Below are 15,270 nucleotides of genomic sequence, written 5' to 3'. Positions count from 1 at the left end.
ACCTGTTTTGAATACTATTCTGATGCTAGTGAAACTTTGTAGTATGGCACTTTTCATACCATTGTCTCCTTAAGATGATTTGCTTTTGTTTTCCTCTTTTGTAAATCGCTTTGGATAAAAGCATCTGCCAAATGAATAAATGTAAATGTAAATGTAAATTGTGATATTTTTAAACTTTTAGCAGTGGATATTCATATTTTGTGAAAATGATTTGCACAGCTTGCAGTTCAGTCCATTAAAAATATAAAACATGTTTTTCTATTCTAACAAATACAATAGCAGATCTACTTCACTGTAAACCTTTACTGAGAAGACCACAGATCATTCATGTCAAACTTAAGCAGAATGTCCATACAGTGATGTTATTTCTTTACCATTCCATAATCCACTCCGTTTGTGATGGTGTGGCGCCTCCGTTCATCGCGGCTCTTCCTGTGCCGTCGTGACCTCATGAACCCTGTTGCAGTTTCACTCTGTGATCGAGGCAGACTGACACTGTCAACTTACCAACATGAAAAAGAGAGAGAGATAACATAAGAAACAGAGTAAACTTAAATTATGACTAAATTCAATCTGAGCAGAGTAAAAACTACTCCAGCAGTTTGTTAAATGGACACATGAGGGCGCTTCACCTCGCTGGCTTTTGGAAGAGCTTAAAATAGTGAACGGCCATTTTCATGTTGGGCTGAAGATTCATTCTACAACTCAGGGAAAAGCACTCTCTTTACAATCTGGACATTTTACATATGGTTCTGTAGGGTCAAAGGTGCAAATTATAAGATGATTTAAATGCTTTCAAGGCTTGAGGGGACCAACATCCACTGGCACCGATTAAAGGCCTCGATATACAGGTGCATCTCAATAAATTAGAATGTCATGGAAAAGTTCATTTATTTCAGTAATTCAACTCAAATTGTGAAACTCGTGTATTAAATAAATTCAATGCACACAGACTGAAGTAGTTTAAGTCTTTGGTTCTTTTAATTGTGATGATTTTGGCTCACATTTAACAAAAACCCACCAATTCACTATCTCAAAAAATTAGAATACATCATAAGACCAATAAAAAAAACCATTTCTAGTGAATTGTTGGCCTTCTGGAAAGTATGTTCATTTACTGTATATGTACTCAATACTTGGTAGGGGCTCCTTTTGGTTTAATTACTGCCTCAATTCAGCGTGGCATGGAGGTGATCAGTTTGTGGCACTGCTGAGGTGGTATGGAAGCCCAGGTTTCTTTGACAGTGGCCTGCAGCTCATCTGCATTTTTTGGTCTCTTGTTTCTCATTTTCCTCTTGACAATACCCCATAGATTCTCTATGGGGTTCAGGTCTGGTGAGTTTGCTGGCCAGTCAAGCACACCAACACCATGGTCATTTAACCAACTTTTGGTGCTTTTGGCAGTGTGGGCAGGTGCCAAATCCTGCTGGAAAATGAAATCAGCATCTTTAAAAAGCTGGTCAGCAGAAGGAAGCATGAAGTGCTCCAAAATTTCTTGGTAAACGGGTGCAGTGACTTTGGTTTTCAAAAAACACAATGAACCAACACCAGCAGATGACATTGCACCCCAAATCATCACAGACTGTGGAAACTTAACACTGGACTTCAAGCAACTTGGGCTATGAGCTTCTCCACCCTTCCTCCAGACTCTAGGACCTTGGTTTCCAAATGAAATACAAAACTTGCTCTCATCTGAAAAGAGGACTTTGGACCACTGGGCAACACTCCAGTTCTTCTCCTTAGCCCAGGTAAGACACCTCTGACGTTGTCTGTGGTTCAGGAGTGGCTTAACAAGAGGAATACGACAACTGTAGCCAAATCTGTGTCTGTGTGTGGTGGCTCTTGATGCCTTGACCCCAGCCTCAGTCCATTCCTTGTGAAGTTCACCCAAATTCTTGAATCGATTTTGCTTGACAATCCTCATAAGGCTGCGGTTCTCTTGGTTGGTTGTGCATCTTTTTCTTCCAAACTTTTTCCTTCCACTCAACTTTCTGTTAACATGCTTGGATACAGCACTCTGTGGACAGCCAGCTTCTTTGGCAATGAATGTTTGTGGCTTACCCTCCTTGTGAAGGGTGTCAGTGATTGTCTTCTGGACAACTGTCAGATCAGCAGTCTTCCCCATGATTGTGTAGCCTAGTGAACCAAACTGAGAGACCATTTTGAAGGCTCAGGAAACCTTTGCAGGTGTTTTGAGTTGATTAGCTGATTGGCATGTCACCATATTCTAATTTTTTGAGATAGTGAATTGGTGGGTTTTTGTTAAATGTGAGCCAAAATCATCACAATTAAAAGAACCAAAGACTTAAACTACTTCAGTCTGTGTACATTGAATTTATTTAATACACAAGTTTCACAATTTGAGTAGAATTACTGAAATAAATTAACTTTTCCACGACATTCTAATTTATTGAGATGCACCTGTACTTCTTACAAAATTGAAGAACAAACGGGTGTGACATCATTAACTACAAAATCTGGCCTAAAAGAAGGTTTTTTGCATTCGTTTCGGTGGTTCGTAACAGCATGCTGGGGCGTACTTTTAGGAAAAATTCTTACCAGCTGCTAAACACAGTCTTACTGCCATTGGTCCACGTCATCGGTAGGTGTGACCTGGAGCTCCACCTACCTTGAGGCTGATGGCTTATTTTGTTTTCCTTCTTCAGTGAGTCAAAATGAGTCAACATGAACACATCGATGTGCAGAGTTATTAGCGAGCTGGTGCAAATGTACCTACATCTTTTAATCTACATACCTACATTTTTTTAATCTACTAAAGGAATCAAATCTTCTCAAATACTCGCAAGTGCCCATTGTAGGGTTTTACTGGTTGTTTAGATCAGTGTTACTATCAGAAATAATTAATAATTATTTCTGTAGTTATTAATTAATATTTAAATTAATTAATTGGATCTACCTCATTAAAACCTCATATGGGACTCCAGTAAATGTAGTGTGCTACGTTTAGGAGCAAGTTTGGTTATTAGCAATAATTAATAATTATCAAAGATAATTATTAATTATTAAAATCAATAGAACATTAATGAGAATCAGTGTTATTCTCAATGTTTTTAATCCTTTAAATCAACAATTATCAAAGATAATCGTTAATTGTTAACATCGATGAAACATTAATTAAAATTAACACTAGCTTATTGATCATTCAAATTCAATCAAAGATAATTATCAATTATCAAAAATCAATAGAATATTAATAAGGATTAACATTGACGGGGCACCACCCTGAAATCAGGGACTAATAACCGAATATTAAAACAGTCTCAATATTAGATTGTTTTCTTAGGAAAGTCGACATCCGAAGAATATCGATTTTCAGGAAAAAAAACAATGAATGAAGGTTTGAATCCGAGCACTGACATCCCGTCAGCATGACACAGGCGTATGCAAAACCAAAACAAACCAAAACACTTCTCTTTGTAATATAAACAAAGTTTATTTATGCAGTAATATCAATTAATAATTAATACATTGCAGTCAATTTCCGACTTACAACTACAAACTAAACAGTGATATGATTAGATATGGAAATAAAAATAATCCTATAACACATAAGGTGTGTGTGTGTCAGTGTGGTTAGTGAGAGAAAGAGAGAGAGAGAGAGAGACAGAGATGATTAAGTGACAGCCCTAAAGCTGATTTTGCGATAGTGGGAGAGAAAGCAGCCGTGTTCATCACTCAGAGACGCGGTTTTACGAGCGGGGCTCGTAAAAGTCCTGCGTTATTTGACTCTAATGGATGAACTCAGTTTCTGTCTCACCCACGATGGCGAAATTGCACAATCCAATTTGGTTGGACCACAATACAGCAAAACAAATTTGTGATAATTAATACCCTGAGTATTAATAATGACCGGACATGGCGATCCGTAAACTATACAAGCAAAAACCTTGAAACACAAGAATAACACGCTATAATATTCTATCTCTGCCCAGACGTAACACTCTTACTTGAATCGCATGATGACACAGGTAGAATGTGTTTTCCTCCGTCGTTTAACTTTGACCCGTTTCCTCCCTCTGTCGGCGGGCGGTACGGCTGTTGATTTTTCAGCGGGCTGTTGATTTTCACTTCTGTAGGCAAACAGATGAAGATGCGAATTGCTCGGCGGTCTCCTTCGGATCCGTTAGAGTGTTTGGTTGAACACAGAGTAACCTCAACTCATCCAGCAAGATGGAGATTGTATGGCTACAGTTTCAAGTCGGACATTACTTCCTTGTGCCACGAAGTTGCACCAGAGAGCAGCAAAAAAAGCTACGTCTATATTTAGTGGACGAAGTCGCTGGAAGCGAATTCTGGACGCATTTCAGAATTATCATCAGGAGTTGAAATGTCATGTTTGAGGGACGTTCTGTTGTGTGCCTCATCCAATAGGAGTTGAGAGCTCAATCCTTTAGTGAGCAAGGCTTCATGGATCTGTAGTCTGTTTCAGACTCCCTTTGTTTGATTTTGGTGTGATTTTTATCAGTAAAATTTACGACTTAGAAGGTGGGGGCTTGAGTTAGGTGTTACGACTTGTGTTAGGCCTGCCTTTGTCTTCTATCTGAATACATGAGGCCCAACACTCCCCCCTTTGTTCTGAAGAGTTGGTTGTTGTCCAGCATCTTTAGAGCAACTGAAGGGCCGAACAGTTCTTGTCGGTTCACAGTAACCTGTGGGTTACGCCATCCATGTATTCCTGATAGGAAAGAGAAATGGTTGCACAGTCCATACAGATCATTAGAGTTCACAGAGGCTTTATCGTCTGGACAGAGATTGAGGCACATCTGGGCATAGAACTTCTAGCTAATTCTAAAACTTCATTCATCACACATAAACATTTCAAGTATTTGGAAGGCACAGCATTACCATAACACAATCCTTTGTTGTTCTTTGGTCAAAACACAAAATCAAAGTAGAACCTGACATTGGTTACTAGGAACAAAATGTTAGAGGAAAGGAGGGTTAAAGGTTAAAAGGCTTATCCTTGGAAATGATGGGGTTAACCTGTGGGATGGGCTCAGACTGGTGTGTAAAACGTGGCTGTATGAGAAGTGAGTCCAGTTTGGCCTGTAGGTGTTGAATGTACCTGTACATGGCATGTGCAATAATTGCGATGATGATCCAACCACTAAGGAGGAGCCAGAGGGCAACCAAACTGATAGGGTGTTCTCGGTAAGATGACGATCTGCTCATGTGACTATGAAATATAGTGGACAAGGCAGTCGGTTTGAGACTGAACTTCACTAATTCCATCCCTTCAGGCTGAAGCTGAAGCGAGGGGTCCTCATCATGGTAGGCGAGTGTTGGTGGTGTTTTGAGGTGAATGTGTGCGTTACCTCTCTGAAACCCAACATTAAATACGGACTTTAGTCTATATATATTCTGCCTATGATGGTAGATTGAGGATAAATCCTATTTTGAGGTTCTGAGGATTTACATGGATTGGAATTTCAATGCCAAAACTATATGCCATGTGTATCTGTGAAGGTTGCACAACAGAGATAGCAGCAGATCTAAGGATTTGTTCGACAAGGTCTAGGGATACCTGGTAAGCTGGAATCCTTCCACCACTCAGACTGTTGACTGAGGAACTAATTTCCCTGAGGAGGTCCTGCATTAGATCTCTAACGATACACGCATAAGTTGTTTTCTCTGACAAAGTCCCTAGAGTGTGCAAAGTGTTATTGATAAGAACGGATTGCAAATTTACAGTGACTATAGTACCCTGAAGGGTTTTACCCAGGCCCTGTAATTGTTCTTATTGGAGTCGTCGTCTCTGCTGGATTTTTGGACGATGGCGACGTGTGCATCTGAAGCTGGCGAACTGTTTTCTGGACCAAGTGGTCTCGGTATGTCAACCTGAGCCCATGTGTGTCCACGACGGCAGTCAATGAGCAGAGCCAATCGGTTCAGTAGGTCCTGGCCAACTAACAGTGGTTCTGTATTAATGGGACATATGTAAACAGGGTCTGTTAGCATCATCCCTTGAAAGGTGTCAATCCAGGCCCGTTTTGTGATAGACGACCTATCTTGCGTGTAGCTTGTGATGCTTACGTTGTAGGTCTCTGTCTATAACGGTTTGCCAAGGGAGAGCTTTGCTCTAGCCACCTCTGCGAAGGTGTTGGAACCCATTAGACTATTTCGGAACCGGTGTAGAGTAGTGCGTGGGAGCTGAATGACCCATGTGTCAGGCGTTGCCCTTACGGTACAGATCGCCCAAGAAGGTCAGAAAAGGAGGGTGTGGCATGTTAGGAGTGACTGTTTCGGGGAGCAACTTGGACACTGTTCCCCTTTTCCCGACCTGTAAAGTAAACTTTGGCATTAACGGGAGGGGTACATCGTCCAGTCATACTAACGGGGTTTCAGTGCCATGTTCCTTTGAGGAGGTCGATGGACCTGGTGAACAACGGAGCACGTCAAGCTTAGTTACTAACTCAGTCAAGCGTCTCCTTATGTCCTCCATTTCCTCTCTCAAATCTTGTTCTCTGAAGGGATTTGAAACCTTGCCTACCCGCTCACCTTCTTGTTTGGGTTTTTGTTCGAAACATGCATTTCTTTTCGGCCGGAGAACGTTTTGTTGTTTAGGCCTGCCTTGACCCTGGGGGGGTGTCTGGTCACCACCCCCCTGGTTCTGTTGCCTACCCTGCTGGCGGGGTGATTGGCGCCTCTGGGGTTCTGTTCTAACATTCACCTTAACGCGAGGCATTTCGTTGCCTTCAAGCGCTAGGTCTGCATATGTGGCTTGGATCCCCAGGACTCTGGCGTCACCTTCGTGCTCTCGACAGAGCACACGCGTGTCTCCCATGCCTGTTGCGCGTACCTTCTAATTTCCTGCATGGTGGGGTTCCCCATTCTGCAGTGCATCGTGACGTCATATCGCATACACTCATGGAGGTTGTGAAGGAAAAGAGACTTGAAAGCTCGTTCCTCCTCCAGACCTGGTGCGTTACTTCCTTTGAAGTACGTGGTTCTCAGGCGTCTGTAATACTCACGCGGAGGCTCGTGCCTCTTCTGGGTGATGGCGAAAGCAGCTATGGTAGCGGAGGCTTCGTCGATATATAGCGAATACTCCTCGCGTAGGGCTTTACAGAGAGCTGAGTAGTGGTTTCATGTACCATTCGGTAGCATTTCCATGAACGCATGGACACTCCTTACCGTGGTCTTCCATATGAGCTTGAGTTTTTCACGTGACGAAGCATAAGGCAAGTCATGCAGGCAGTGCTCAATTTCTCTGAGATAATTGTTGATGTTTGAACCTCCATTACTTTTGTCAAAGCGTTCTATGTCCCCTGTGAGGGACTCGAGTTGTCGGATGCTCAGGCGTTGGTGTCGATATGACCACAGGTCGTCCGAGTCATCCGAAACGCCACAGTCACTCGGATCGCTATAGCGATGAGGACGACTTCCTCCCCTTCGTGGTGGGGAAGGACTCCAGTCAACGTGTGGGGGTGGACCCCGGGTTGTGTACAGCTCCCTGGCTAATGGGATCTTTGAGCCGCTTACACCACTCTGGGCTTGAAAATAATTGTCCCCCCTCCATGGTGTGGAATCAGTCGGTTTGAAACGCACGGTGGCATGAATGAAAACTGACTGAGGAGGGCAACTATAAGGAGGGGCACCTGCATCCAACCAGCGGGCCGCTGGAGGATTTTGAAAGGTGTCTTGGAGGACGAAGTCAGAGACTGTACCACTAGGGGCAGCTCAGCTCCTAGCGTGTGTCCCTGGGTTTCTCAGGGGCACATTCCTACGCGTATCGCTAAAGAGGGGGCCCTCTTCTATGTCAGATGTTGTGCTGTGCATTTCAGCTGCACTTACCTGATCTGACTCTACTCTTAGCTGGGCAGCTTGAAGCTGCCTGCGCAGGGCTTCGTTTTCCTCCTGCATCCGGGCAGGCTGAGATTTTCCTTCTGCACCGCTGGGTAGCTGCTCTGCAGCTGGGCGAGCTGGGCCTGGTGATCGGCGGTTTGCAGTTGGGTTTTGCGGTGGTGAAGAAGGAAAATTTGGCCCACTAGGTCCAGGATTGTGCGCATTGGCTTCCCGAACGGGTTGTTGACATAATCAACTAGTTCCTATAATGCTTCATCACAAAGTCGCTGCTGTCCTCCGTCTCTCCGTAGAGGAGAGAGATAACCTTAACGGCTACAATATTAGTCGTTGTGATGAAGCATTGCAGGAACTAGCTGATCACGTCAACAACCCGGTCGGGAAGCCAAAGAGCACAATCCCGGACCTAGTGGGCCAAATGTTCCTTCTTCATCACCGCAAAACCCAACTGCAAACCGCAGAGCACCAGGCCCAGCTCGCCCAGCTGCAGAGCAGCCACCAAGCGATGCAGAGGGAAAAATCTCAGCCTGCACCAAGACGTTAGGTGCACCCAAGCTGAGAAAGTCCAGGCACAGGAAGATAATGCCCGGATGCAGGAGGAAAATGAAACCCTGCACAGGCAGCTTCAAGCTGCCCAGCTAAAAGTAGAGTCAGATCAGGTAAGTGCAGCTGAAACACAAAGCACAACATCTGACATAGAAGAGGGCCCCCTCTTTAGCGATACGCGTAGGAATGTGCCCCTGAGAAACCCAGGGACACACGCTAGGAGCCGAGCTGCCCCTAGTGGTACAGACTCTGACTTCGTCCTCAAAGACACATTTCAAGCCCGCTGGTTGGATGCAGGTGCCCCTCCTTATAGTTGCCCCCCCAGTCAGTTTTCAGTCACGCCACCGTGCATTTCAAACCGACTGACTCCACACCACGGAGGGGGGACAATTATTTTTAAGCCCAGAGTGGTGTAAGCGGCTCGAAGATCCCATTAGCCAGGGAGCTGTATGCAACCCGGGGTCCACCCCCAGGCGTCGACTAGAGTCCTTCCCCACCACGAAGGGGAGGAAGTCGTCCTCATCGCTATAGCGATCCGAGTGACTATGGCGTTTCGGATGACTCGGACGACCTGTGGTCATATCGACACCAACGCCTGAGCATCCGACAACTCGAGTCCCTCACAGGGGACATAGAACGCTTTGACAAAAGTAATAGAGGTTCAAACATCAACAATTATCTCAGAGAAATTGAGCACTGCCTGCATGACTTGCCTTATGCTTCGTCACGTGAAAAACTCAAGCTCATATGGAAGACCACGGTAAGGAGTGTCCATGCGTTCATGGAAATGCTACCGAATGGTACATGAAACCACTACTCAGCTCTCTGTAAAGCCCTACGCGAGGAGTATTCGCTATATATCGACGAAGCCTCCGCTACCATAGCTGCTTTCGCCATCACCCAGAAGAGGCACGAGCCTCCGCGTGAGTATTACAGACGCCTGAGAACCACGTACTTCAAAGGAAGTAACGCACCAGGTCTGGAGGAGGAACGAGCTTTCAAGTCTCTTTTCCTTCACAACCTCCATGAGTGTATGCGATATGACGTCACGATGCACTGCAGAATGGGGAACCCCACCATGCAGGAAATTAGAAGGTACGCGCAACAGGCATGGGAGACACGCGTGTGCTCTGTCGAGAGCACGAAGGTGACGCCAGAGTCCTGGGGATCCAAGCCTCATATGCAGACCTAGCGCTTGAAGGCAACGAAATGCCTCGCGTTAAGGTGAATGCTAGAACAGGACCCCAGAGGCGCCTATCACTCCTCCAGCAAGGCAGGCAACAGAACCAGGGGGGTGGTAACCAGACACCCCCCCAGGGTCAAGGCAGGCCTAAACAACAAAATGTTCGCCGGCAGAAACGAAAGGCGTGGTTCGAACGAAAACCCAAACAAGAAGGTGGGTGGGTAGGCAAGGTTTCAAATCCCCTCAGAGATCAAGATTTGAGAAAAGAAATGGAGGACATAAGGAGATGCTTGACTGAGTTAGTAACAAAGCTTGACGTGCTCCGTTGTTCACCAGGTCCGCCGACCTCCTCAAAGGAACATGGCCCTGAAACCCCGTCAGTATGACTAGACGATGCACCCCCTCCCGTTAACGCCAAAGTTTACTTTGTAGGTCGGGAAAAGGGGAACAGTGTCCAAGTTGCTCCCCAAAACAGTCACTCCTAACATGCCACACCCTCCTTTCTTACCTTCTTGGGTGATCTGTACCGTAAGGGCAACGCCTGACACATGGGTCATTCAACTCCCATGCTCTACTCGACACCGGTTCCGAAATAGTCTAATGGGTTCCAACACCTTCGCAGAGGTGGCTAGAGCAAAGCTCTCCCTTGGCAAACCGTTATAGACAGAGACCTGCAACGTAAGCATCACAAGCTACACGCAAGATAGGTCGTCTTTCACAAAACGGGCCTGGATTGACACCTTTCAAGGGATGATGCTAATAGACCCTGTTTACATATGTCTCATTAATACGGAACCACTGTTAATTAGCCAGGACATACTGAATCGATTGGCTCCGCTCATTGACTGCCGTCGTGGACACACGTGGGCTCAGGTTGACATACTGAGACCACTTTGTCCAGAAAACAGTTCGCCAGCTTCAGATGGACAAGTCGCCATCGTCCAAAAATCCAGCAGAGACGACGACTCCAATAAGAACAATTACAGGGCCTGAATAAAACCCTTCAGGGTACTATAGTCACTGTACATTTGCAATCCGTTCTTATCAATAACACTTTGCACACTCTAGGGACTTTGTCAGAGAAAACAACTTATGCATGTATCGTTAGAGATCTAATGCAGGACCTCAAGAAAATTAGCTCCTCAGTCTGAGTGGTGGATGGATTCCAGCTTACTTGGTCTCCCTAGACCTTGTCGAACAAATCCTTAGATCTGCTTCTATCTCCATTGTGCAACCTTCATAGATACACCTGGCATATAGTTTTGGCATTGAAATTCCAATCCATGTAAATCCTCAGATCCTCAAAATAGGATTTATCCTCAATCTACCATCATAGGCAGAATATATATAGACTAAAGTCCGTATTTAATGTTGGTTTTCAGAGAGGTAATGCACACATTCACTTCAAAACACCACCAACACTCGAATACCATGATGAGGACCCCTCGCTCTACCTAATCCCTAACCTAAACATGTGTACCAAGACAAAGTACATTCATTGGGTTTGTCAAAACGCAACCCTTAGAGAGGTGACTAACTACCTCTGTGGCCTAAGAGCTGAATTCCCTGAACAAGTGTCATGGTAGCATGTCCATCAAAGATGAAGGAACAGAGACAAGGGTAGAGCGAGCAGGCAATCGCTGGCTCGTTAACACACCAGCCACCGAAGTCATACGACTGTCATGATACAGCCACTAAACTAAGGCTACCAAACCAAACGGTGTTCTTAATGGTTCCCCAAGGAGCCACTGTGCACATTGATGATATTGTCCTCCATCATCTCAACGTCAACAAACATGACGCAGAAATTGAGATCATGGACGCATTTAGAGGTCACAGCCTCACCGTTGATGACACCCTTCGACAGCAGCTTCAGGCTGAAGGGACGAAATTAGTGAAGTTCAGTCTCAAACCGACTGGCTTGACCACTATATTTCCTAGTCACAGAGCAGACTGTCAGCTTACCGAGAACACCCTATCAGTTTGGTTGCCCTCTGGCTCCTCCTTAATGGTTGGATCATCATTCGCAATTATTGCACATGCTATGTACAGGTACATTCAAAACCTACAAGCCAGACTGGACTCACTCCTCGTACAGCCGCATTTTACACACCAGTCTGAGACCATCCCACTGGTTAACCCCAATCATTTCCAAGGATAAGCCTTTTAACCTTTAACCCTCCTTTCCTCTAACATTTTGTTCCTAGTAACCAATGTCAGGTTCTACTTTAATTTTGTGTTATGACCAAAGAATAACAAAGGATTGTTACGGTTAATGCTGTGCCTTCCAATAACTTGAAATGTTTATGTGTGATGAATGTAGTTTTAGATTTAGCTAGAAGTTCTATGCCCAGATGTGCCTCAATCTCTGTCCAGACGATAAAGCCTCTGTGAACTCTAATGAACTGTATGAACTGTTCAACCATTTTCTTTCCTATCAGGAATACATGGATGGCGTAACCCACAGGTTACTGTGAACCGACAAGAACTGTTCGCCCTTCAGTTGCTCTAAAGGTGCTGGACAACAACCAACTCTTCAGACCAAAGGGGGGAATGTTGGGCCTCATGTATTCAGATAGAAGACAAAGGCATGCCTAACACAGTCGTAAAACCTAACTCAGGCCCCCACATACCAGGTCGTAAATCTTACTGATAAAAACTGCGCCAAAATCAAACAAAGGGAGTCCAAAACAGACTACAAATCCCATGAAGCCTTGCTCACTAAAGGATCGAACTCTCAACTCCTATTGGATGAGGCACACAACAGAACGTCCCTCAACCATGACATCATCTGGAGTAGAAATACCTCTGAAATGCTTCCGGGATTTGCTTCCAGCAACTTTGTTCGCCGTGTATAGATGTAGCTCATCGCTGCTCTCAGGTGCAACCTCGTGGCAGAAGGAAGTAACGTCTGACTTGAAACTGTGGCCATACAATCTCCATCTCGCTGGACGAGTTGAGATTACTCTGTGTTCCACCAAACACTCTAACGGATCCGGAGAAGACCGCCGAGCAATCCGCATCTTCATCCGTTTGCCTGCAGAAGTGAAGAGATTAAAGATTTCTCTTCCATCTTCAATCAAGTCGACATTTCTGATTTCTCCGCCAGCCCGCCGAGAATCAGCAGCCGTACCGCCCACCGACAGAGCGAGGAAAAGGCCTCCCGTCATCACCCGAGCCTCGAGGAACCGAGTCTGAGTTAAAGGATGGATGAACACACATTCTGCATCCTCATGCCATTCAAGTAAGAGGTTTATGTCTGGGCAGAGATAGAATATTATAGTGTGTTATTCTTGTGTTTCAAGGTTTTTGCTTGTACAGTTTACGGACAGCCATGTCCGCTCTTTATTAATACTCAGGGTATTAATTATCACGAATTTGATTTGCTGTATTGTGGTCCAACCAAATTGGACTGTTGTGCATTTTCGCCATTGCGGATGAGACCGGCAAACTGAGTTTATCCATTAAAGAATCAAAGAACGTGGGACTGTTTACGAGCCGTCCACCGCGTCTCTGAGTGATAAACTAACAGCTGGTTTCTCTCCCACGATCGTGAAATCGGCTATGGGGCCATCACTTAATTCTCTCTGTCTCTCTCGTACTAACCACACACACACACACACACGACCCCTCACAAACATTCTGGCACACATTTTTGGCTCGTAGATAGCTTCGTGCTAAAGCTCAGCTTTGTCCCTAAGCTATCGTACAAGCGGATACACATGGTAACTGGTAGACGCCATTGACTGGTTTCTCTCCGCCCACATTCGCGGCCATATTCCCTGGCCGGAAGTCTCGCATGACATACTCTCCACGAGAGTCACGTCCGCCATTTTGTGCACGTCCCTCCTTACACACACACATGCACACACACACACACACACACACTCGCTCTCACACACACACACACACGCTCATGTGTTATAGGATTATTTTGATTTCCATATCTAATCATATCACTGTTTAGTTTGTAGTTGTAAGTCGGAAGTTTATTGACTGCATTGTATTAATTATTAATTGATATTACTGCATAAATAAACTTTGTTTATATTACAAAGAGAACTGTTTTGGTTTGTTTTGCATACGCCTGTGTCATGCTGACGGGATGTCAGTGCTCGGATTCAAGCCTTCATTCATTGTTTTTTTTTCCCGAAAATCGATATTCTTCAGATGTCAATTTTCCTAAGAAAACAATCTAATATTGAGACTGTTTTACTATCTGGTTATTAGTCCCTGATTCCAGGGTGGTGCCCCGTCAATGTTAATCCTTATTAATATTCTATTGATTTTTGATAATTTATAATTATCTTTGATGATTGTTGAATTTGAATGATCAATAAGCTAGTGTTAATTTTAATTAATGTTTCATCGATGTTAACCATTAACGATTATCTTTGATAATTGTTGATTTAAAGGATTAAAAAAGCTAACATTGATTCTCATCAATGTTCTATTGATTTCAATAATTAATAATTGTCTTTGATAATTATTAATTATTGCTAATAACCAAACCCGCTCCTAAATGTAGCGCACTATATTTACTGGAGTCCCATAACTTTTAATGAGTTAGATTCAATTAATTAATTTAAATATTAATTAATAACTAAAGAAATAATTATTAATCATTTCTGATAGTAACACTGATCTAAACAACCAGTAAAGCCCTACAAAGGTCAAGGTTGCAGATTTCTATAGGTAGCCAAAACAACTGCCTGATTAAGGTTCAAACTGAGTTTTGTCATACCGGATAACAATTTTGTCATATAGGATACGTTTTTTTTCTGTTATCCCGGATGACACATGTTTGACAATATATTCTTTTTATACAGTTTTCAGCTTTTATTTGTATAATTTCCATTCTTATTGTGATATTAACACATTAAAGAACATTGTTTAGTTAAATACTAATAAATTATATATTGATAATAATATTTAATTATTAAATTAAATGATTGTCCAACCTGTCATATTGGTGAATCCGCCCCTTTAAGTAAATGCCATCCACTCTAGTGACATCACGATGCAGTTTTTTTCTCTCTTCAGTGGTGGGAAATTCAACTGGGTAGGGTTGCACAAGCTGTGCGTAAGTTCACATGTAATTTAGGACGTAAAGTTCACACTAAGGGCTTAGTAAATACTAGTTAGTCTGTAACTAAGCCAGTGCTTAATTTGGTTGCACCACCTGTTCTTAAGGCAAGACTTAACCAGTAGTTCATAAGCTCTCTGTAAAGTAATGCGTAGTCGCATAATATGACATTTACCTGTATTGATCCAATAAACAGTGTTAAAAAGCCGTACATTTCTGTTTTATCTCGTTACAGTTGATGCTCAAACCTTGTTTTCTCACGTAACTGTCAGCTGTAATTTCATTTCCCCATTAAAATATGATACGTAATAAAACAAGATTTAATTAATGGTATATTTAGCCTATGTAAATTACAATATTTAACAACTGTATCTAAAATGACAAGGGGCAATAAATAAATAAGTACTAATACAACAGATATTTATTCATTTTAATATCTATTTCGTATATGTTGAAACTTGACACCGGGCGGCGTACACAGGAAAGTGCACTGTTAGATGGGTTTCATGCTGAAGAAGTAAGTTTTTTTACGTAATGTTTTCTCCTGTAAATATTAACGAGTGTAAATGCCAACATCATCATATAGGATATGTTGAAAGGACTGAAGCTTGTCAACCAAAACATGAGCTCA

General features: G+C 43.5%; 1 protein-coding gene across 1 annotated transcript in view; it reads right to left on the bottom strand.

The window, feature by feature from the left end:
* Positions 1-362: 362 nt before the first annotated feature.
* The window catches only part of LOC127435331 (suppressor APC domain-containing protein 2-like), a 36,758-nt gene continuing 21,850 nt past the window's right edge, over positions 363-15,270 (bottom strand). The window contains exon 2 of the mRNA XM_051688745.1: positions 363-502. Within this exon, the coding sequence (XP_051544705.1) occupies positions 363-502 (140 nt within the window). The remainder of the gene's footprint in view (positions 503-15,270) is intronic.

Source organism: Myxocyprinus asiaticus, chromosome 4, assembly GCF_019703515.2.
Source record: "Myxocyprinus asiaticus isolate MX2 ecotype Aquarium Trade chromosome 4, UBuf_Myxa_2, whole genome shotgun sequence".
In the NCBI taxonomy this organism is placed as follows: domain Eukaryota; kingdom Metazoa; phylum Chordata; class Actinopteri; order Cypriniformes; family Catostomidae; genus Myxocyprinus; species Myxocyprinus asiaticus.
This window is presented reverse-complemented; position numbering and strand designations above follow the sequence as displayed.